Raw genomic sequence first — 23,969 nt, 5'->3', positions numbered from 1 at the left:
GGTTTCTCCATCAATCGCAGGGATTCTTGGTCTAATGATCCTGATGTGATCCACTAAATGAAGCTATTGTCGGGCTGATCGCCGAATTGCCGCGATAAAGTTGGGTCAGAGTTTTCTCCATCAGATGCAAGGATTCTCAAGGATTCTTGGTCTAACGATCGTGATTTGATCCTGATCCACCTTTCGAACCCTACCAAATGAAAAGATGCTCGGGCTGATGGCCGAATTGCCGCGATAGAACTGGTCTAACGACCTTGATATCGAGGACAAGACGTTGGCAGGGGCTACGGGTTCTCGCATCCAACCTAGTACTCCGTACCCCTCCCGCAGCAGGATATTCCGAACCACCAACGACCGACTGTTAAGGGGTCGTGGAGGTTAGGGCCTGTGTGGCGTTTCTTGCCGCGTGTAGAGCGGCTGGACCCGCGTCTGGAACACTTTGGTCTAGACTAGGCTCGTACTGTATTTTAATACAGTAGTCGGCATGTCACGTAAAATACTCGTCCTTCGTGCCCTTGGACGATCGGGGACGTGGTGGAGCCTCTGATATCCCGATACGGAACCCGCAGCATCGTTGCCAGAGGCTTTCTTTTTGTCGTCCACGACGAGCTAAGATACACAGGATGCCTTGGTCATTGGAAACAACTCCCCCGCATCGTTTTCTCCTTTCCCGCACTTTGAATTGGCACCTGGTCATCACCCCGCGAGTGTTCGAACAGGCGGGGAGGAATACATCGGTTGGCGCACATTGCGTGTGCGTTTGAATTTGTATATAAGGATCGTCGTGCTCGTCCAAACGCCGTCCTTTCCCAAGTTATTAGTATCTTATCCTTCTTTGTTTCGTCACCTGAAAATCATCTCATCTCTGTGCCTTGTATCTTGAAGAGGCCATTTGTCTCAAGTCCCCTCCGTCATGGACTCGGAAAAAGATGCTCCGGTGCCCGCCCATCAGGAGGAAGTCGAGGTGCAAGTCGCCGTCCAAGTGAACAAAGAGGATCATGAGATGTCCAAATGGCAGGTCATTAGGCGCTACCCACAGCCTTTTTTCTGGTCTGTCTACGCCATTTGGACTATCCTCCTTGTGAGTTTCGATAATCAAGCGTCGGGGATCGTCTTTGGGATCCCCCAATTTCGAAAGGACTTCGGCTACTATTACGACGGGAACTACGTCCTGGACGCAAAGTGGCAGTCTGCCTTTAGTGGTGCACCCTTGGCATCGTGAGTATACATGGCTTCTTATCTCTCATTTATTGGAATCCCCTGGTGTGTTACACTCTTTGTTGGGCAGGGCCTAATTGCTACGGGTATAGGAATCTCGTAAGCTCCCTTATTGCTGGTCAAGTCTCGGACAAAATTGGCCGACGATACACTATTGTGATTGCCCTGATCATCTCATTTGCTGCGGTCACCTTAGAGGTGGTCGCCGATACGAACGAACTGTTCTTCGGAGGCAAGTTATTAAATGGTTTTGCAACCGGCACTCTGGCATCTGTCTGCATAACTTACATTGGAGAGGTGAGCGCATACCTACCGATCAAATCGCTACGTAAAAAGAACTGACAAGTTGAACTCAACATAGATCAGCCCGCTCGCTTTACGCGGTTTGCTGACATGCATGAGCGCGCTCTCTTACACCCTTGGTCCTCTTATCGTGGCGTTTATTATCAATACCACGGGAACGTACACGAATCATTGGGCATACCGATCCCTCTTCTGTGCGCAATACGGCTTTTCTGTCGTCTCTTTCATCCTTGTCTGGTTTATGCCCGAGTCACCCTGGTGGTTAGCATCTAGAGACCGCGATGATAAGGCTCTCAAGAGTTTACAACGTCTTGGCTATCGTGGGGGGGAAGATAGCAGGCGTCTCTCTCTTATCAAGCTCACATTGGAGGAGATTCGCCGAGAAACAGAGAGTGTGAGTTATTTTGAGTGCTTCAGGAACTCGAACCTGCGTCGCACCATCATCTCCATTGCACCACTCTCGATTCAGTCTCTAGCTGGAGTGGTTTTCGTGGCGTCATATACGATCTACTACATTCAACTTGGGGGTTTCAGTGATTCCATGTCCTTCAAACTTCAGATCACCCAACAGGTTTGTTCCACGATTGGGAATATCATGTCATGGTTCGTGATCGACTCGGTAGGACGACGTAACCTGACACTCTGGGGTTCGATCAGCCTCATGGTTATTCTCATGGTGTGTGGTGGCTGTGCAGCTGTGGGGAGTGTCGGTACTACCAAGGCCGCGGTTGCCTTGCTTCTTTTATACTGCTGGCTTGTGAGTTGGCATAATTCGGATCCCTATAGGTGTCCCATGCTGACAAGCTCTATAACTAGTATAATCTTACGATCGGTGCTACTGCCTTCACCATACTGTGTGAAGTTCCCACGTCGCGTCTACGTGTGAAGACTATTGCAATTGGGATATCCCTTCAAAACTGCCTAAACCTTATGTGGTCATTTGTTATGCCCTACTTATTCAACCCAGACAAGGCTAATCTTGGGTAAGCTGTGAATTGATGCATAGCGGTGTCGTTTAAATATTAATGGTATTATAGTGCGAAGGTTACATTCATATTTGGCGGTCTCTCTGTCTTCTGTGTCATCTATCTCTGGGTGTATCAGCCTGAGACTTCCCACCGATCATACGAGGAACTCGACGAGATGTTCATGGATAAAATTCCAGCTAGGAAGTTCAAGGGATATATGACCCACGTAGAGATGAGAGGTGAAATAGGGAAAGAAGTGGGTTCGTAAGTGTAGAACCGGAAAGGGATGTGGGCAAAGTGGCGATTCCGATGCCTTGAACATGTTAGCACTTTTCTACATCTATGAAGTACTAGTAGATGAAACGGCTATACACAATACGTATCGTGCAGTTTTAGGTGCTCTTTTTTTTTTTAGATGAGATGACATCGTGGTTGAAAGAAAAGCTCACCAATTGGATGAGTGTTGTGGAAAGATCATCCTATTGCTTGGGCTCCTCTTATGCAATGTGAACATGGCCAACGATGATGCTAGGAGGCTTGCCCCTTCGGAAGTTTGAATTATTGATATATAAAGCGGTACTTTCCGCGTCGCTGGCGGGAATACCGCTTCGCCTCCTACCTGACTTATTTCCGATTGTACTCTTACCTTACACGTCACATGACATAGAATAGTTTTGCGCTGACCGAAATCGGGGTATTCGCTTCCCATAGGATACTTCCGCGTTGCACGAGTGCGTCAAACTGCCGAAATGCTCTCTGTTCCAAGCCTGCTGTCTCCATCTTTGAGTCAAACGTCAACGGAGATACGGTGGCGTGACTTGGGAGAATTAGTCGGTAAGAAGTCGATAGTAATCAAAGCTAAAGGAAGTCCCTCCGTATAGTGCAATTTGTCGTATAGAATTATTTAATAAAATATTATTTAAATATTATCTAAATATTATCTTAAAAGGATATTATAGCTCTCTAGTTATATAAGTATTAACCAAAGTATTTTTACTAGCTCGACTACTTATTAGGATTTACTAGGATATAGTAAAGTTAAAATTGAGAGAGCTAGTAAGCTATTATACTTATTTATATATAAAGCTCGTATAGTCTATAACTAGTCCTTGTTTAATCCTTGTTAGGGGCTACTCTAGCTGCTGTGACCGGTTATACCAACTACGTTTTGTGCCTAGCGTAGGTTTCGGTTGTAGAAACTTTTAGCTAGCTAGGTCAGCTCTTCGAAGCCCTTCTTTTATCAAGCAAGCTTGATAACGCAAAGGTACTGCCAGAGTCAGTATAACGGCCCCCTACTATTAGACCAGAATATCAGCTGGGCACATATGCTGTTTTACTAGTAAAATACATACTAGTACGATGCCCTTCCCTTTTTCGTGCCTTCCTTCTATTGGGCTGACAACAGTCAAATATAGTCATATCCAAATACGCCTCTGTGATGCACTGGGGTTCAACCTTCCTGCTAGTAACAGCCATTCAAATCTATACAGCCCTATGCCAGCATGGAGAAGCCCTCCGGCGAACTCCGAAGTATTAGGCCAGCAGCAATTTATGACCGCAAACGTGCGAGCACTGCCTGCTCAGTCTGCCGTGCTCGAAAAACGAAATGTGACAGTGAACGGCCAGTATGTGGCTTCTGCAGAGCCTCGGGAGGCAATTGTCGCTACCCTGAACCAGATGCCTCGAAACTGGATCAAGGGAGCCTAGAAATTTTGACACGAATTAACCAACTTGAGCAGACTCTTAAATCGCATATCAGTCAGGCGCTTAACTCCAAGCCGAACACTTCTATCAGAGGCGCATTTCTACCCATCAGCCAGCTACAGGACAGGAGCTCAGGGTATCACAGTACCAGCCCTTCTATGCTGCCGACTCTTCTGGAATCCAGCGGGGCTTCCGAACATGTGCAATATCACCATCAAATTGGCCAACTTGACCCAGTGTCTCAACCCTTCAAGATCGGCAGCACCACTCTACCCATGGATGTGCCACCGTCGACGGAGATCCTCTCCCATGCATCCGACATGTCACTTGAGGCAGTATTGAAATGGCCTATCTTCTTAGGACTACTTCCGCATCTCGCTACAGAACTACATACCCCTACTACTGAAGTCCTCGCAAAGGACGGCCCCATCGCGACAGTGACTGAGCAAGATATCGACATGGCACTGCAAAACCTAAGACCAGGGACTCTTGATCACCTGGTGGATAATTTTCTCGCCAACAATAACATCAAGAACCCGGTGTTGGATAGTGACACTCTTCGCACCTATGTCCAAGAGTTCAATATGTCTAGGCCTCAATGGGATGGAAAAACTTGCTTAATCGTACGGTTCCTTAATTGCACACTGAGAACGGCCCTAACATCATCTGCAGTTGCTCGTCTGTGCTATTAGTGTAATATCCAACTCCCTGGAGCAAGAACTTGAACCAGGCGTTTCAAAATCTGATGAGCGGCTAAAAATGGCAGAGGCTTACTTCCAAGCATCTCAGCGCCGGATCGGCATGTTGCACCACGAGAACTCAATCCTTGCTGGACAGTGTACTTTCTTGACGGGCGTCTATCTTTGTTCAACGAATCAGATTATCTCGGGTTGGAAAGCCTTTGTTCACGCATCAAACCAATGCCTTGCCTTGCTTCGGTCAAATGGCCGGCTGCAGCCGAAAGAAAGTCTTTTCGGCAAGAGGGATGAGCAGATGGATTCGCATGCAAATATCGGGTCTCAAGACGTTGCGTCACAGAGATATGTGGAGGAAAGTCTCTACTGGGGTTGCCTCAAAAGTGAAATGTGAGCATCTCAGTCCGGTTAGAGCTTTGTGGTGCCCGCTTACATATTGGACGACTAGAGAGGTTCGTTTCGAGCTCTGCCTTCCGGGTTCAGGACTAGACAGATTTGACTATCCAATTGTGTACCCTTCGCCTCCTGTCAACTACCACCAGGGCGGAGCTACGACTGAGGACTCTGCATATTCGACAATGACACCTTTCGTCTGCAGTGGCCATAAAGACCATCACAGTATTGAGATTGGCTGGCTGTATTATTTAGCAGAAATTGCGACCAAAAGGATTCGATCCAACGTATGGGCTGAAAGCTATACCATACCGGCAGTCCATACAAGCTGGGCCCTTCAGCTAGATAAACGCGTAACAGAGTTTGAATGGCAGATCCAGGAATGGTACAAAGCCTTGCCCGAGCAAGTCAAGTTTCCAATCGACCCATTAATTCCCACACGGAGTATCACCAGATATATCCTGCGGCATCACATGTTTGACATTCAGGAGGATGTACGCTTTCCCGCTATTCAAGCCCTCTTGGGCTCCTCATTTTCGAGTCAGGATCTTAAACAGCTCTCCCCGGTATTAACCAAGCTCTCCCGCGAGTTCCTCTCAACTGCCGTGAATCGCATCCGAGCCTGTAGCGAATGCTTCTACCACCGCCACCATGGTCAGTGGTTTGGCATTCGAGGCCTTGGCCGAAATGCACTACAGATATTAGGCATGGCCTGTAAGTGCCGTCAGGATGTGGGAGATGACGATGGGGTAGAGTTGGAGAAACAGTTCCTTCCCCCAGGCTGGAATGACGCCATTCACTTAGCTCTGACCTATTTTGAGTACTGGTCCAACGAATGCGCTGATGCACGGAGGATGGGAAAGGTTATCACTGAACTTTTACGTGTATATCAGACTTTAGCACATTATTAGGGTAAAGTAAACTATAATATTATAACTTAGGGCAGTGTAATACTCAATATTATAACCCCAAAAGGCCCTGATCGGTCGAATTTGGAATGTGGTACTCTTTCCAAGATATATGAAAAATCTTGTATCTATGGGTATCCTCAGTGAGAAAAGAATTCACGGGGATTCACAGGGACAATCTCTATTTTTCTGCCTCTGCGTTAGTCTTTTGAATGCTTGCCTGCTCCTGTACGAACGGCCGGGTTGTGATCAATGTTCGGAATGTCGTCAATTATAGTAGAAGGGTTGTCACTTCAACCTCGATCAGCACGCCACGATTAGAAGGAGAGGAACTAAGGGGTAGAGATCGGCTTGAACACCCAATACTATTATTATGCTATTACTTTAGATACTGACTGTGGCGGTATTTATCTTTCTCTCTGCCTCTATTAGTACTCAAAAGGTTTCTTGAAAGTCGAATGCATGTTGAGCAAGTGAGATTCGGAACTAGCTAGGAGCAATTGGAATTACTTTCATACACTTAACATTACTTTTACAGTTCTTAATTGCCAGTTTCCATTACCGATTTTGATGGACCGGTTTGGTTATTCCCCCGTTGCCAAGCGCAAACCCCCCTGCAGGCAAAAGCATCTCCCGTTAGCCTCCCAAGGAACATGCATTAGGTAGGATGATTAAAACCCATCAGTGTTAGTCATATTACTCCCCATGGTATCCATGAGGTTCCCAAAAAACACATCATCACCAAAATACCCCGCATAATCCCCCACTCCAAGTGTCATTCCTAAAGCTTGCTCAAAACCATCTCCCATCGTATAGCCGAGATCCATGCCAAGAGCAGGATCGATGTTCCCCGATGCGATTGGATAGTTGTTTTGCACGGAGGATACCTGGTTCATTGACTCGTAGTTTGCAAATTGTTGTGACTGCTGCCATTCGCTCGGGGTACCGGAATATTGACCTCCGTTTTCAGATCTAGATTGGCCCCTCGAATCGCCTGTTGCAACTTCGCTGAGCAGTTGAAGGGGCGTGTTCGCAGGAGTGAAAGGTCTTTGCCCATTCTGCGGTTTCACGTCTTGCCGATTGCCCTTTGAATTAGGATCATTTGGGGTGTCCGAGGACCATTCGGTTAAAAGGGTCGATGTAGGGACTGCGTCACCAGGTTGTGCTGTTTTGCCCTCACGTTGACGATGAAACCAAGTCTTCAGCATAATAAGCACCATCAGGAATTTGGCAGCAGGCCGCGACTTCTCTTCCGCAGCGGCTGCTTTGAAAATCTCGAGGAGCATATCCAAATATTGTTCGACCTTCATATTGTCTTTATTGATAACGTTTCCCAATTCCGAATTAGGAGTCGCCGCTGCAAAGTACATTTTTATAAGGACAACCACGGCGTATGCCACGCGGATAAAGTTGAAGATGGGTAGGCATCGGACTGTCTCGGTATCGAATTTGAAGAAGTTTTCGAGTATCCCATCGATGGACGTTAAACAGGTTGAGAGAGCGTTTATGTGAGCGCTGGTTAGCATATCTGGTTCTCGCTCGCCGACTCCACGTAAATTCTCCTCCGTGAATGGTGGCTTGAACTCCTCAACATTGTGGTCCACGTGCATGGCGACTTCATGCATATACAAATTGACCACGTGCTCGGTGAGTTTCAAATCAACTAATGCCATTTAGTAAATGTAATACGATGGGATAATGGAATACCTACCCGAGTGACACTCCGCAGGTATCTGGCTGCTCCATTTGTCTAGATCCCTCTCAAAGCCCTTCAAAGCGTACTGGACCTTCGAGTCTGCAATGCTCACATTCGCCATTGGGTCATCCATTGAGAATTGAGTACCCACCTCCTCGGCCATATGTTGACTGCGCACCCATTGACACAATACCTTGTCAGAAGGAGCTGCATCCGGGGATGTCTCCAGGAATTCAATACAATCAGCCATAAAAGAAGTCCAACGGATCAGATTTGGCCGACGCAGCCCCATTGACGCGTTGCAACACAAAAAATAACAAGCCAGCCATGCTCTTCGTGCCTCGGGACTCTCGGAATCTGGATATGGAGTTCGTCGCCAGGGGTGATCTTTCCACAACCCATGATATTTGGCCTTTTGCGGCTTGCTCTTTTTGCCCATGCCAATATCAATGGCCATAACAGCCGCAATGTGAATGAGTTGATAGAACTTGAGCTCTTCAAAATGCTCAGGAGGCCAGTACCATAGAGTACTAACATGCAGAGCCTGTATCAATTCCAGGGTCTTCTCTCCGTTCACTATGATACGCTCAGCATATATGCTCATTACCTCCTTCGTCAAAGTCCTCTGTAATTCAGGATAGTTCATTCCAGAACTAGCGCTAAGTATAGCTAGAAAGAGGGTGGGCTTTGATTTCCGGACCTCGGCAGCAGTTGTATCAGCAGGGAATACCACAGCTGGTAAATGGGGAGCCATTTTTTCGACGTATGAGTTGAAGATTTTGGTTGCCATGTCCGCGGTCAATAGCCCTCTATCCACAACATCTGCGTATTCGTGCGTCAACGCCTGTTTCTGCGGCGCCGTCCCCGACATAGCCTCATTGGGCCCACAGAGGTGCTGGCCCGTTCCACTCTCTGAGAGCCTTTTGGGTATATTCCCAGTCGACATAGTGATGCCCGAGTATTCATCACGACTATCGGCGTGCTTCCTCTTCTGTCCTGCCACGACCATTGGCGGAGCCGACATTCGCTTCGAGTCGAATTCCTCCTTGGGATATCCAGCATATTCGGTTGAATTCAGGCGGACCTCGGAACGATTTACAAACGGGGTGTTATATACCCCATTCGTTACCTGCTGGTACGGATTTTGGCCGACCTGAACATCCGGCCCGTCTTGAGCAACCCCATGCTGGCCGCCGGGAGCCACAGATACAGAAGCCGACTTGGTTGCTTGCAAACTCGCAGTCAACGCATCAATCTTCTTCTCCAATTCTGCTACGCGGCTGTCCGTCTTCTTCTGGCGCTTCCGACTTGGGACCGTCACCACGCAATTGCGACCTGCTTTGGCACATCTCTTGCAGGGGCCGTCGGGGATGTTCATATCGGATTCGCAGCGGACCTTCAACCCTCGACAAGCCTCGCACGCCCTCGGTCTTTTGGAATCGAGCTGGCTGCCATCGAGGGCGGGGTTTCCACCGTCGTTGTCGGACATCGACATCGACATGGCGCGGCCGGCGGATTGAGGGGTCTGGGGGAGGTAGTGCGCGGCATCTTGCAAAGGCGGATACTGCTGCTGCTGATGTTGCTGCTGGAGCTGCTGCTGGAGCTGGAGCTGCTGTTGGTGGTGCTGGGGGAGACTGGGCGATTGCGATTGCGATTGCGATTGTGAATGCGAATGTGAATGTGAATGCGAAAGTGAGTGTGTCGGGGGGGGGTTCGCGGCAATGGGTGAGATGACGCTGGTGGTGGCGCTGGACAGACGCTGAGCAAAGGCGCCTGGAGGAGGAGCGGCGTCTCTCAGGCGCGGATCGATCTGCGACGACGACATCGACATGATGGATGATTACCTCCGTACCGATGGATGAGCAGCTTGCCAGTGCAGTGCAGTGCTGAGCTGAGCTGTGCTGAGCGTGTTCCGTGCTCTCTCTGCGCCCTGGGGGCTTGCTGCTGGTGCCGGGACGCCGACTTGCCGTTGATGAGGCGGAGAGTCGGTGGAAAAAGTTGCGATGGCGAGGACACCGGCGAGGGCGCAGGACGAGTGAGTACCTCAGCTGCAGGAGTATCAGAGGGAGCTTATTAGATAAAACAAGCTGCCAGGCAGTAACCAGGTAACCAGGCGCGGTGCAAGTACAAAGTAATCCTCTGATGAGCAGCTGGTGGCACTTTATTAGCACTTTTAGCACCTATGAAAAGTGCCTTTGGAGTGCAGGTATGTTGCTACGCTAGCGTTGCTTAGTCACGCTCTGTGTTGAGCCTCACCACCAGGCTGGCGAACGTCGGTGGGATGCGCTTCATGCTGACGATCAGTTGTGGAACTTATGGTACGGGTACGGCAAGCTTGTTTATTTTGATTCCTGAATTGCTCATAACTTCAACGCTATTTCGTAAACAGCTAGATTCCACAGCTACTCATTCACCCACTGTCCGGATTTTGGGCTCCCTCCTCATGTCTCGTGCTCCTCTCCCATATACATCAGCAAACGACACATATGACCGGCTCCTGCCTATATGTTGGCGACATCAGGATTGCTCAGGTTGCCTAGGTCAGGGCCCATGCAGCTGGTGCCCAGTAGTGAGATCCCCCAGCTCCAGCGGTTGTAATGCCACCTGGTTACTGATCACATTATCATATCTCAAGTCTTCAACTTGTGTCCCAAATCTATCCCCAGTGCATATCCTAGCACCGGTAAACAACGCTGGTGCCTGTCCCCACTGGGCAGAAAGGTGGGAGCTCAGGGCCCGCCCCCTTGGATGCCATGTCTCGACGATCACCTTCCTCACCTGTATCATCTCCGTATTGGCAACATTTGCAGCCATCGGACTTGCTGTAGTGGGATTCAAAGTAGGACGCAAGGCCCAAATCAGATGGCGGGCTAGGAAAGAGGACTGGTGGAAAGTGTGGAAATACTATCGTCATGGATGGTGGAAAGGTTGGAGGCTCAGGCTAGTCGACATCAATGATGACGGGTCCGCAAGCAGGCCACTGCTGGATGGCAGACCGTGAGAATTGGGAGGGTTCTCCCGTATCCATCGCCTACCAATTTTGATAAGGCCTCGGATTCGTTCTTGTGGCTTGCCCAAACCTATGATTCTTGGTTGGGGTATCCCGCGGGATCTCGGTGGACCTTTGGTGATTGGTAGGGGTGTCTATACAGGTCTGAAGCAACATAGCCCATTGGATAAATGGGCATGAGCAAAAGCCTACGCCACGATTGTGGGTTATCCAGAGCTCACAGGTGGGATGATTGCAACCTCATCACACTCTTTTATGACCACGTCACTCGCAGAATCATCGGTGACATCAACATATTCGAGATTAATCGTGAGCAGGCAGCTATCTAAAATCTTAGGCTTTATACCGCTGTATTTAACCTCAAGCACTTCGAATAATTTCGAAACCGGTAGAGGAGCCGGCAGGTTCTCGGAGTCCCTAGCTGTGTAAGAGCTAGCGGACGCGAAATAGAGGATGGTGAAGTGGCCAGCCGGCGGCTTGGAGGCAGTCGACATGGCGGCTGTGGTCGATGAGTGCTTGAATGCGATGTTAGTTGAAGAAATAATTGAGTTATACATCGTGAAGAGGGAGTGTGCATCAAATGTCAGAGATCTTGGTGTAGTCCACATTCAAGACTGCAAAAACAGCCTTGATTCAGGTAATACATGCTATAATTGTTCATCACAATGTGCTGGAACGTAAGAAAATTGTCGACATAGTTGACATACCTAGAGAAGCTGGAAGTAGCATATGTGGCGGGTTGTACTGTCGTGGCAGCAGTATGGTTGGGGCACTGAATATTTGATAAATAACGAGAAAACCTGAAAGTGGAGAGACTGAAAAGATGGCGGTTCGTTAAATCCGTGCACGGATGGCCGATGTCACGCTTTTCAAAAAAGTCGCGTCTCCCGGAAATTTCTCATACATCGATCGTCCGCTTGCGAAGTAGGTCATGATCCTCCATTCCCACCCAACTCCAACTGTCCCGGTACAAGGCTATGTTGCGTACTTTTAGTCCGCGAAAGCAGGCTATTCGACCATTTGTTTGTTGGCAATGTCTCGCACATATTCATCAAGCTTCAGGGGGCAGTCGAAACGCACGACGGCCCGTCAGGTCGGGCTCGGGGCCATCATTACCACGAACTCGCCGAATCTGGGGGGACATTTCACATCGGCCTCTTGAAGATGCTATTGCTGTATGCTCGTTATATTCCGTATATTCCTTATATGGCAGATCTAACTAAAATGTGTAGCGTCCAGCAGCCGTTGTACCCACCGCCGCCGACATCTTTTCCAAACTACGACTACCCGAAGGGTCAGACACGAGGGATCGCTTAAAGCAATGGGAGATCGATCACCTACCTAGCTTTGCTCCTGTAATACATGAAAACGATAGCCCAACAACTGAAGTTATATCAAACACTGTAGCGCGGCCGCCTTCAAACAACGAAGTAGAGGTTGCTGATGAAGATGGCGGAGATGCTATACCTCGCTTCGATGAAGATGATCTCGTTGATATTGGCACAGGTCGAATGTTTCTACTTCCCGGAGATCTTGTAGAACTTTCGTAAGGCTCATAACAGATATGTGATGTGCAAAGCGCTAAATGTCACCAGGTTTACGAGCACTCGCCAGCCAGAACTTGCCATTTTTATCCGGGACGTCGGGCAGCATGGTCAATTCTATACTATGACAGGCCGATGGGCAAGCCTTCGAAGCAGCGTAACGAAATTCTTTGTCCCGGGCTTTGTGCAACCCAACGCAATTGATGAAATACTCCCTTACCTGCCGGACCCCTCGGCCGTTTCCGCAGATATGGTGGACAGACTACACCCGTTCAGTGACGCGCTTCCTAGAAACATTGGAAAGGGTCTTCTTCGTAAGATGCAAGATTTTTGGGAAGAAGCAGACAGGGCCTATCTCAAAATGGCTCCGCAGCTGGAAAATGTTCATAAGCGCATCGCCGATGAGCTTCGGCCCCGCCATGCGAGCCTTGAGGCTATTGCGGATATGTTATATGGACCAGCGTTATTGAAGGATGATCATGGTAATTTCGCCAAGCCTATCCTTTATGCGATACATCGGCGCCTTATGCTCAGTGACGTCGGGATTCGAGTTCCTCCGAAGGGGACCTTACGTGCAGGAGGCGAATATGAGATTCTTCCGCATATTGAAGTAAAGGAGGTTAATAGGGTTGTTGATCACGTCCGCATGTACATCGCGGGGAAGGCTGAGAGCGCGCCGTCTATCACTTTGGGCCCCCTCCGTGGATTTGTTGTCAAATGTCGACGTCTAATTGATAGTGGCCGAGAGAACCGGCAACTCACCCCTTTTGGAACTATCGGGCCCTCATCAAAGTTAGAAGCTACCAGCCATTATCGAACAGGTTCAAAGCAAGCTCCATTTACCGAGATGGATAACCTATTTATTCGATTTATCGAATCTTGGAGCGCTTTGAAAAGTTTCTCCAATACATCACAGCTCCATAGCATAGCCTCTGCAATTCTGCGGGCGGTTGGCCGTTATGAAGGGATGGCATTGGACCAGGATACGGGATGGACTCTTTTGCAGGAAATAGGCGCCATTCCACCGTGGGGAACTCGAGCCCCCTACGAGCTTAGAATACCCCACTTTGGGCGAAGGCTTCGACCCAACTTTGATAGCAATGCTCAGAAAGACTTCACCGAGGATAGGCTGGCTTATATGCGCAAGGACTGGGGCGATCTTCCTGTGTTCTGTATTGACGATGTCGGTGCTCACGAAATTGACGACGGTATCTCGATAGAAGCGACTGGCGTAGATGGTGAGTACTGGGTACATGTTCATGTTGCTGATCCAGCATCACATATACACCCGGAAAGTGGAGTTCGATACTATGCCGAGGACCAAATGCAGACGTTCTATCTGCCAGACCATGTTCAATTTATGATTGAGCCAGAGTTCGTTGCATCGAAGCTCAGTCTTGCTCCTGGACGGCCCTGTTTGACAATTAGCGCCAAGATAAGTTCGAGTGGGGATATTCTTGATCAAAAAATATCACCAGGCACCATCCACAACGTCGTATACATCACTCCAGCCGTTCTTGACGAAGTCACCTCTGGAACCTCGGGGCAGCGCACAAATTACGAAGCTACTTATTCGGTCGGTTCAAGTCCTTCAGCAACTATTCCATCCAGGCCACTCACCCAAAAAGATGAACTCTCCACTGCTCATAAGGAGACGCTTAAAATACTACATAGACTTGGATTTGCCCGTTCCAAAATTTTGCAGGCCAGAGGTGGTACGTTTATTGGGAACCAAAATCAAGAAATCTCGGTTGATTTCAACGGAGCCCCTTGGACACCTTCTCCCGCCACCTTCAGTCTTTGCCATTATGGCGACCCTACAATTAAGGTCACAAAGCCCGCTCCAGTCGACCTGCAGCGCTCTAGCCCCGTGCCATATCTAATGTTGCTGGCTGGCGAAGTTGCTGCAAGGTGGTGTTATATGCGAGGCATTCCAAGCATTTACCGCATCACCCCGCGTAACCCAGCCAAGGAGAGTCCTACAGACTTTTTTAGCAATGTGGTCCTCCCATCACGAGATGAAGGAGGAAATATACCGATTGAGGTTGCGTCCGAATATTTCAACCTGATTGGGCCGGCCCAACCATCCACGATTCCTGGGCCGCATGTAGCAATCGGGGCAGAGATGATATCAAGATGCACAAGCCCTCTGCGCAGATTCACCGATTTGCTCGTGCACTGGCAGATAGAAGCCGCATTGCGAGAAGAGCATCGACTAGGTCACTCCCTCATTGGCAACACAAAGGACAACTTTCTCCCCTTTACGAAAGAAAAGCTTGATGCGTTATTGCCTCGCATCGACACCAGAGAAAGGAATCTAAAGATGATTGAAAATGACGCACGGAAAGCCTGGTTTGCGCAATTTCTTGTCCGTGCTTGGCATTTTAAGGAGGCAGAGATTCCATCACCACTTACTGTTGCCGTAAGAAAGATCAGTGAATCCAAGACATTTGCCTTTGGATTTATTGATGAATTCTTGGCACCTGTCAGGTTCGACATGCCAAATTGGCCCGATGCTATCCAACCAGGTGATCTTCTCGAAGCGGAGATTGAAAACATCAATACCGCATCAGGTCAAGTAGCTGTCAAAATCCTGCGCCGCAAAGGTGTCTTGGAAAGTGACAAGGAGGCGTAGTCGTTGAGTATAAAACTCTCCACAGAACGCAACCCTATAGTCGAAACCCTTTCAAGCAACAGGCGCGGAAGCGCAAATCAAATCCGGTTGCTCCGCGACGGGATCTGCGCGTGGTGCGCAGACTCGGAAGCGGTACGGTCATGTAAAATATTGTACCAAAAGCCCATTCATCCTCCCGTCCTGATTTAGAGGAGGGATGAACGTGGCCGTGTCTTACTATATGTATAAATAGTGTCACCAAACCCACTTGGAATGCTGAATGGCAGCTGTACTGTACATTATTAGAAAGAAAACTTTGAGGGCATAGTTTGCTCAATTTTCCAGGCCATATAGAGCGTTTGGACTGTGTAATTATTACTACAAAATGAAATCACTTTTCAGATTTATGAAGGCATAGCCTTTCAATCCCTACTCCTTCGTTATTGCTTCTTTCCTTAACATTCCTCGCTATTGTCTCTCCTCTCATACATCTCGCCTGACAACAAGTGTTCTATCGGCCCCATTTACCTCTAGGAATGTGCCTAGAAATGCACAACAACACATATTTGAATTTCACTCTGCAACAATCAGCAATGTAAACAAGACATTCTTATTTTAACCCTCTATTCCTTCACTGATCCTCTCTCTCTATCAACTACTTCCACATTCACCCTCAATCTCTCTCTACCATCATATCCCCATCTCAAAAATCTATCATCCCCAAAAAAATCAATCAACACTCAAACATGCTGTTCAAACTTCTCACAACCAGCTCCCTCCTCCTCGCCGTCTCCGCCCAAATACCAAGCGGCATCCCAGGCATCCCCGGCAGCCCCTCCCTTGACGGAGTTCCCCAGTCTATCCCCACCATCTCCGATGTTATTCCCTCCGGCGCCATGCCCTCCAACACCATCCCCCCTTCCCTCTCGTCTAACCTACCAACCACACATGGCAGCGACACCTCCACCGTAAAGGCATCTTCGGCCAGCGAGAGCATGAGTTCCCACATGACGACGCCCGCTGTACCGGAAACTACTGGTACAGGTAACAATGGGACCCAGACTACGCCGGAGAATAAAACCACAAAGACTAGCGGCGGTGGCCATGGTAGTGGTGGTGGTGGTGGTGGTGGACAGGTTACTGGCACAGTGAAGACGGCGCACCCTAGTGGGACGGGCGCGGCGCAGACTGGGGAGGGCAGTTTTGCTAGAGGTTCAGTCTCTGTAAGTTTGCTTCTCTCCTTTCCACCATCGAGAATTGCTAGGTTGAATGAGTTTCTGTGTGATAATATGGTATTGAAACTGGCGATGGCGAGATGCTAATACAAGTACGTGAATATAGACCACTATGGCTTCTCTGCTCCTCGCCGGAGCACTAAGCTTCTTCGTCTTTGCTTAAAGGGCGGCTTAGTGCACAGGCAAGTACCCAGGGCTCTTACATGGCATTATCTATATTGTCAAGAGAGAGCTCTATTGGGGGCTTTTCGGTTAGGTAGCTTCGGCGTTGATTAATGTTTCTTTTCTCCTCCAATGTCAGATTATGCGTGGAGATGGTGTTCCTATAGGATTGGATGGCGAACTCTTTGTGCTGGGCTTAGGTTTTCAGAGGGTTTAGAGATATATGGTAAGGGGAGCAAGGGGCGAGCCCTTTACTTCTCATTTAAACATGTCCATGAAGGACTGTTTGTAGGATTGCAAGTTGGAAACCGTTAGTCACTACAATAATTAAAATCACAAGAGTATTCCAGATCCTTCTTACGTGGCCTCTGAACATTTGGCACCTTTCTTTCTTTCCGCCCAAACAAATATTCTGCAATATATTGTACACGGAATTATCAAAATGATATGATATCTATTCTTACTTATAGGGTTCCGCTAGTTAAACAAACTCCATATTATGGTTTTAATTGTGCCATTTCCTCCCCTACAACTTTTAAATCATTCGCTGTTAACAATATCATAGGAAGTTTCACATCTTGTAGTGATATCGTCTTCCCTCCGAACCTCTATGCAAACCACATCACGTGTGTTACATTTCGGTTCTGGCATAGCGGAACGGGCCGCAACCATTGGCGGGCCCGTTAGGAAAGCAACATCGCCGCCAATTTTGTTGGGGCAGTCGCATGCGTTGGTGGCTTTATTAGAGCTCATACTGGTCATCATATGGCGCCACTTGTAACCCGCTTTTATGACATGTAACTTTTCTTGAACAGCAACCCTAGCTTGGTCTTTCCTAAACGCGCCTTGGCCATAAAACCTGTGTGGACATGGTCTATTGGCTATAACCTGAATCAAGCATCAAACAGTCATATGCGATCATCGGCTTGCGCCGGCTAATAGGGCGATTTGTCGACATAGTTCACAACTAGCGGCCGGGAGTAGTTGTATCAGAGATATTCGAATCGCTTTTTGGCTGTGGAGATAACACTTGTGAGGCCAATAGAGTTTTCTACTGGAATCCCAAAACCGGAGATGCTTTGGCTTTGTAAATTTCCAGGCTATTGTCTCCTTGCAGGCCTGCTCTATAGCTTAATATCCAGGACGGAAATCTTGCCATGGGCTAAGTCATTGCCGTCGTTCCTATGCTCAAAGATATAACAGGAGGACGCCTCACGAGCGGGATCCAGGGGGATAGGCGCAGACTCTAATTCATAGAACCTATAGAAAATAGCAACGCTTGATGATATCGAAACAACTGAGACTTAAACATGCCTATTAATGCTTTTGTTAACCCCAAGACAGGTAGTACGAATTATAAATTAGAATGCCGCAAGCTCAATAAGGCCGCATCACAGGTTCATCAGCGGCCCTTCAGGACAGACCGCCCTATTACCTCCACTGTGTAACAGACTCATAATCCGCTTAGATATCATGGGTGGTCCGCTGACCAAAATTTCAAATCACAAATCAAGCGAACAGCGAAAAGTAGGCAACAACGAGGATCGAGGAGGACTTCATCGCTATTTTCACGCATCGGTATTCTGCTTCTTTATTTTGCTTATTGGCGTTGCCGAATATGATCAAGAAAATCTGGCGTGAGAATTTGACTCAAAGCTGACTGAAATGGAAAGCCGCAGATGCGGATAGCCTTTGCAGGGTTTCGTCGTACGACTCAAGGTTTTCATCGCGGGGAAATCGAATTTTCTATCACTTTTTTCCCCGAGCGACCAGCGTTGATCAGCGCTTAGTAAAAAAAAACTATTTGCTGCTAGATGATATAGGAGACGAAGGTGAGGCGATTCAATGGAGGTGAGACAGGTAGGATTTGAGGTATTTGTTAGGTAGTCCTTGACCATTCCGCTACTTAGTGAGGAACTTGTTCGGCTCTGTAGCCGTAACTCTTCCGCAATATATACAGTTTCCTAGGCAGCGCATCGTATCAAGGCAACTTGCTTCTTGAAAAAGCAATGAACCTTGTTCTAGAATCGCTTCTTCGTCACGCCACGCTTCTGGGGCCCGACCCGAAGGCGCCGCCTGTCTATCACAGAAGAAATTCAAAAGCACGTACGGAGAATCGCTACCATCACATTTTAAGCCCAGTCATTACCTAGCTCTTGACCCCAGGGGGACACCAAATTCTTTTTGGTACTTCCTGCGCTCGGGAAAACCCCAGGATGCTGGGTCTCAGTTGGGGGCCTATCAATTAGAGATATTGGCTAGATTAACTCTGGTTGTGTAATACGAGGTTCTTGACGACCATGAGGACAACTTGACGGGCACACCCACAGCTGGTGGAGGTTTCATCCGCCGGACAATGCAACGCAATGCAGCACACCCACAGAAACGGACATCTTTGCCCCGGAAATTCATGTTGCATCGGCAACACCATACCCTTGATCTTGCTTGTTCAAGTAAAGATATCCCTCGGCGTGTAATCCCTCAGATCTCAACCGCGGGGAGCCGTGACTGGCGCGGTAATATGGTCCACGTACCGCAACTTCGCAAGTATTCAGAAATTCCAGTGGCCTTTCGAACTTGAAATGGGCTTCTAAGGATGGTCCTGATACCGATTGAAAAATAGACTTCGAGCTGGGTTTCAGCGGGCGGTTGGTGGAATAAATCTGTAGAAGGCGAAGGCTGAGGCAAATTGCTCGGCCTTATAATCAGAGACGCAACAAGCCGCGTTGGGAGAATAGAGACCAGGACGACGAATCCAAAGCAGGCCTCGCTCCTTTACCCGGCGTGTAGCGCAGACAGCAGCACTATACCGAGGGCTTTCGTGACCGGGTGATAGGAATGGCTGTGGGATGAGCCCAAAGGAGAGAACGAGCTTACCAACGTGGTCGCAGAGGCTGAATGTGTGTGGCAACTAATAAAAGGAAGCAATCAAGACGTGAATAGGCGCCGCAACCCAGGATCTGAAACGATCCGTGAAGAAGGTGAATGGGGCTAAACTCATTATTGCCGCGAGCTTCAGCGTCATGAACCGTGGCTGCAACTGTACCTGTAGACCTGTAGGTGTTGCTGTGGCTGTGGCTGTACTGTACTGTATTTGTACTTGTACTTGGACCTATGCTGTGTACTTGCTTGGTGCTTTCGAGTAGCCAGATGCCGATGCCGAGAATCTGCATAGCCTCGGCCACGAACTTGCGGGTGTTTGGCTTCTACTCAATGTTTCGTGTTCGCCCATGCAGGTCGATATACCTGCCTACTGCACATACGAGGTACGTACCATAGTCCCGAGATAGCGAGCCCCAACAAAGATAGGAGAGGCCATATATTGGATGTAATATCCCAAGCCACTTAAATCCCCAGCCAGGGGCTGAAGATCTTCGTGATGCGTGATGTGTGCCACGTGACACAGCAGTGGACCCCGCCAGCCCGGAGGTGCGGTAACCACGACATTATCTAATACGACAGGACAAAGGACGAAGGACAAAGTACCAGTCGAGGAGAGGCTCTTGTGTAGAAGTAGGCAGAAGCAACTTCAAGTTGGAGACAAGAGACACAATAGAGGCGAAGGCGTGGCGCCTGGCAAGATAGAGTTTAGACCCTTGGCCGAGTCTCCAATAGCCTCGTATGCTTGCAACCTAACCTTGCGGGATGGTAACAGCTCTACTTCTTAGACGCTCCTCGCAACCAAGTAGAGGGAGATAAGAGACTGGCTAAGACAATTGCAATTGTAACTGCAACTACAAGTACAATTCACTACTGCTACTACGTGATCGTATTACCTGTCCCTTCTGAACGCTGATTGCTCTCCTCTATCCGCCACCCTCAGCCTCTGGCCACATCCCACGCTTCTGTTCCACCCACCGCCAGTCGTGGCATCGCATTGCGACCACCCACGCAGCCTTTGCAGCATCGGCGCCATAAACCTGATAGTTACAACGCATCCCCATCGCCATCCATCCCCCTCCCCATCGGTGCAGCAGTCGGTCGTCCTCGGCCATCCTCCAGACATCCGGGCCTCCACCTCTGCTTCGGCTACTTGGTGCAAAGAATCCGCATCCGCCCAACGTCACCCTCGGCCTCAACCTCTCCACACCTTCAGCTTCGTCTCATCTATGACCTCGCCCAGAGGTGAACGAGTAGCGAAGTGAAACTCGACTTAACAAAACCCAACCACCTAAACACCGATACAACGCAACTCCAACCCAACCCATCCCAACACACGCAACGCTATGCCACTGACCCCGCTTCAACAAGGTCCCCCGATACAACAAGACCTAGATAATGGCACCAAGCTTGCTATGGATCTAGATACACATTCTTCTCAGGCAACTGCTTATGCGCAACCCATAAGTAACATTGGGTCAGATTTGGACAACAGTTGGGACGATCGGGTGAATATGGAGGAACCTAGCCACGCCTATCCCCACGACGCGACGGACGACGACGAAGACATGTCAGAAGGAGGGGCGCCTCTGACTACCGCATTCTCACATTCGGATCTGTTAAATGCTGAAATGGATATGATAGATGCCGATATAATGGGAAGTGAGAACTTGGCCCAGGTATATATGGACCCTCACTTTGACTCCATGTCAGATAACGAGAACGACCTCCACTACCCCAATACCTACCCCAATACCTTCCACAATCCCGGCCAGCCGTACCATAATACCCACGACGACAGCGATGAGAGTCTAGACACCACTCAAGCTGAAGGCATGTCTATGCCACCAGACGGTTCAGGTCTGCCGGCGGCCATGTCAGAGTTGTCGCAACAATTGCAGCACCTACAAGAGGGACAGGAACAGTTTGAAGTGGTTGTGAATGAGCAGATGGGCGGTCACATGAACAACAGTACGTCCTTTCCTTCGCCCTCAGCTTCTCTATCTATACAAATCCCCTGGTTCCGGCGAACCGCCGAGAACCATTTCATTTTCATATATGACATCTCTTTGATCTACACCCCAACCACAGGACTACAAAATGGGTCCGATCTTTACGGCAAAGCAGCCTTGCTACAGGCCCCTTTGTCAAATTTCACTATGCCTCCTTTGCACCAAGATTATCATTTAGTTAGCTTATGAACTGATGCTGACTATGACCAAGTGGAAGATCATTGGAATTTAAGTCTAGGCGACTTCCTATATAGTTGGGGGTTGACTGTCTCTCAACAAGAAGAGAGAAGGCGCCAACGGGGACCCAATCTCGGGGCCGTTCATCATCAACGTATTCTCGATGACCTAGAACCCGTGCGTTGCTCTGATCTTCGAGGCGAGCTATGCGATATTCAAAGAATCAACTGGGCCGAACTTGGTGTTTCAAGACAAGAGGCGACACAGATGCGCCGACATACATATCATAATTATACCAATGTCCCATGTCCTAGAAACCAGCGGCATGTAAGTTATACCCTCTCTGATATTGAACCTACAGATGCTAATCGCAATCCTTAGCCACGTCGCCATGGCATTAAGCTGGTTAATCTAGTTAATAATCAAAATTTCTTCAAATTCCGGAGGTTGGATTTTGATCATCACGTACGATTAACACATTTTCAACTAAGGAATGTCATGGCGTGTGCAAATCGAGGGCATGTGTTCTATGCTGGAAAGTCGAGGATATTCCAGTGGAACCCGTCAAGCGTTACCAACTCAATAGGACCAACTTCCGTGGTAATGGATTTGACGAATCCCACCGTTCAGCCATTCCATGGGTTTCCGGGGGGTATCCAGATATCAACCTTGGCCACGGCGCATAATATCCTCGTTGCGGGTGGTTTCTGCGGGGAGTATGCCTTAGTGAACTTGATGGCACCCAAAAATACCAAACATACTGAAGGCCTTATCACGGACGAAGTTAACAGCATCACAAACCATGTTCAGGTTCACTTGTCACGAGCGTCTTCCCTCCCCGTGGCTGCTTTTGCCTCCAACGATGGGGGTTTCCGTGCTTTGGATATAAGCACAAACAAGTTTATAACGGAACATAAATACGAATACGCCATAAACTGCAGTGCAATTTCTCCAGATCAACGTCTTCGTGTCATGGTTGGAGATACTTCCGACGTCATGATCACCAATGCAGAGACAGGTGAAGTCCTTCAATGTTTAGAGGGCCACCGTGACTATGGATTTGCCTGCGACTGGGCAGATGATGGCTGGACTGTCGCAACAGGCAACCAGGATAAACAAATTAAAATATGGGACGCGAGGAAGTGGACCTCCTCCTCTGGCGCAGCGACCCCTCTTACAACCATCGCAGCGGAGATGGGAGGCGTGAGGAAACTTAGGTTCTCACCTCTGGGCTCTGGCAAGCGAGTCCTAGTTGCCGCGGAACCAGCGGACCTTATCAGCGTAATAGACGCGCAGACCTTCAAGAGCAAACAAACGCTGAGCTTCTTTGGGGAGATCGGAGGCGTCGACTTTGCCAACGATGGCCAGGACCTACTTGTTGCAAACTGCGATAGCATGAGGGGCGGCATAATACAGTACGAGCGCTGTAATTTTGCCAACCAAGCCTTCCAGAGCCTAGAACCCAACCCGGAAGGAAGGGCGTATGACTGGGCCTCCGACAGAAGCCCAGCCAGGACCAGTTACAGAAAGTCGGCCACTGGTCTAGGGGTCAATATCGGGCATTTCTAAGCTCTCGGGGCGAGCTCTGTACAGCTTCCCAGCGTACAGCTCGAATATCACCACCAAAGTCTCACAAGAAAGATGAGACATTTACCCTCTTCTCGCGCCTTCCTTTTCCTATTAATTGCCGCGAGTGCCCTGAAAGATCGACCAGTCGTCGAGAATGCTTCCAGTCTCGGCGCTCTACCTCCCTAAATGTCTCACTCAAAGTGAAACATGAGTAAACCTCTTTTCCTTTACGAAATTTTATGATTCCACGCCTATTCGGGAACGGGGGGGGAGCTTTCTTTTAGATGATACCATGGGTTGTTAACGAAGGCGTTTTTTATACATGGACAAAGTTTTCTACATAGAAACAAACCCTCGATGAGAGAGCATGGATTTGGCGTGTTCGATTGCCTAGATGATGATGATGATAGCTAGGTTTTAACTAGCTATAGTAATAGACTACGATTGATTTCTCTATAGCAAAAGTTTACTTTACTAGGCGATACCATGCATGATATGTGTATACGTTGCGATTTGAGTGTGGGGCTGTTTTGTGTTGTGCATTTGGACTTGTTATATGTTTGCTGCTAAGGCTACATACAAAGCTACCATTGCTAATAGACACTAGAAATTACATGCAGACGAATTCAACGCAAAAAAGGACATAATATGATACGTACACCATCCGCGCAAAATAGACAAGACAGTATCATCAGAAAGCAGCCAGCAAGCACACGGCATTAAAAAACTCCTACTCCCAGCAAAAAAGTTGTATGTACGATCTCTGGTGTTCTGTGTTTTTTTTCATTGGCGCTGAAAAAAATAGGGAAGATACATACAGCAAGGGTTCTCTTGATGGGGGGCTTTCATATACACAACTTCCTTTGTACATTCCGGCCAGA

The 23,969-nt window shown here is 48.6% G+C and overlaps 7 protein-coding genes across 7 annotated transcripts; 5 read left to right on the top strand and 2 right to left on the bottom strand.

Annotated features, from left to right (window-relative positions):
* Positions 1-913: 913 nt before the first annotated feature.
* On the top strand, positions 914-2,757 carry BP5553_06158 (General substrate transporter; the record flags this gene model as incomplete). The annotated part of the gene is made up of 5 exons (XM_032014781.1): positions 914-1,218; positions 1,311-1,515; positions 1,580-2,278; positions 2,338-2,504; positions 2,559-2,757. The coding sequence occupies 5 exons, from the start codon at positions 914-916 to the stop codon at positions 2,755-2,757; spliced, it is 1,575 nt and encodes a 524-aa protein (XP_031869462.1).
* Positions 2,758-3,991: 1,234 nt separating this feature from the next.
* Positions 3,992-6,192, top strand: BP5553_06157 (uncharacterized protein; the record flags this gene model as incomplete). The annotated part of the gene is made up of 3 exons (XM_032014780.1): positions 3,992-4,816; positions 4,866-5,278; positions 5,337-6,192. The coding sequence occupies 3 exons, from the start codon at positions 3,992-3,994 to the stop codon at positions 6,190-6,192; spliced, it is 2,094 nt and encodes a 697-aa protein (XP_031869461.1).
* Positions 6,193-6,860: 668 nt separating this feature from the next.
* Positions 6,861-9,716, bottom strand: BP5553_06156 (Zn2 DNA-binding protein; the record flags this gene model as incomplete). The annotated part of the gene is made up of 2 exons (XM_032014779.1): positions 6,861-7,852; positions 7,901-9,716. The coding sequence occupies 2 exons, from the start codon at positions 9,714-9,716 to the stop codon at positions 6,861-6,863; spliced, it is 2,808 nt and encodes a 935-aa protein (XP_031869460.1).
* Positions 9,717-11,101: 1,385 nt separating this feature from the next.
* BP5553_06155 (Molybdopterin synthase sulfur carrier subunit) lies at positions 11,102-11,389 on the bottom strand (the record flags this gene model as incomplete). Its single annotated transcript, XM_032014778.1, has 1 exon — positions 11,102-11,389. The coding sequence occupies one exon, from the start codon at positions 11,387-11,389 to the stop codon at positions 11,102-11,104; it is 288 nt and encodes a 95-aa protein (XP_031869459.1).
* A 356-nt stretch (positions 11,390-11,745) lies between these two features.
* On the top strand, positions 11,746-15,074 carry BP5553_06154 (uncharacterized protein; the record flags this gene model as incomplete). Its single annotated transcript, XM_032014777.1, has 4 exons — positions 11,746-11,819; positions 11,890-12,070; positions 12,128-12,441; positions 12,491-15,074. The coding sequence occupies 4 exons, from the start codon at positions 11,746-11,748 to the stop codon at positions 15,072-15,074; spliced, it is 3,153 nt and encodes a 1,050-aa protein (XP_031869458.1).
* Positions 15,075-15,799: 725 nt separating this feature from the next.
* Positions 15,800-16,451, top strand: BP5553_06153 (uncharacterized protein; the record flags this gene model as incomplete). Its single annotated transcript, XM_032014776.1, has 2 exons — positions 15,800-16,276; positions 16,395-16,451. 2 exons carry the CDS (start codon positions 15,800-15,802, stop codon positions 16,449-16,451), a joined length of 534 nt encoding a protein of 177 aa, XP_031869457.1.
* A 4,225-nt stretch (positions 16,452-20,676) lies between these two features.
* Positions 20,677-23,088, top strand: BP5553_06152 (uncharacterized protein; the record flags this gene model as incomplete). The annotated part of the gene is made up of 3 exons (XM_032014775.1): positions 20,677-21,301; positions 21,554-21,846; positions 21,901-23,088. 3 exons carry the CDS (start codon positions 20,677-20,679, stop codon positions 23,086-23,088), a joined length of 2,106 nt encoding a protein of 701 aa, XP_031869456.1.
* Between the last annotated feature and the right edge of the window lie 881 nt (positions 23,089-23,969).

Source organism: Venustampulla echinocandica (assembly GCF_003357145.1).
Source record: "Venustampulla echinocandica strain BP 5553 chromosome Unknown scaffold_3, whole genome shotgun sequence".
NCBI lineage: Eukaryota > Fungi > Ascomycota > Leotiomycetes > Helotiales > Pleuroascaceae > Venustampulla > Venustampulla echinocandica.
This window is presented reverse-complemented; position numbering and strand designations above follow the sequence as displayed.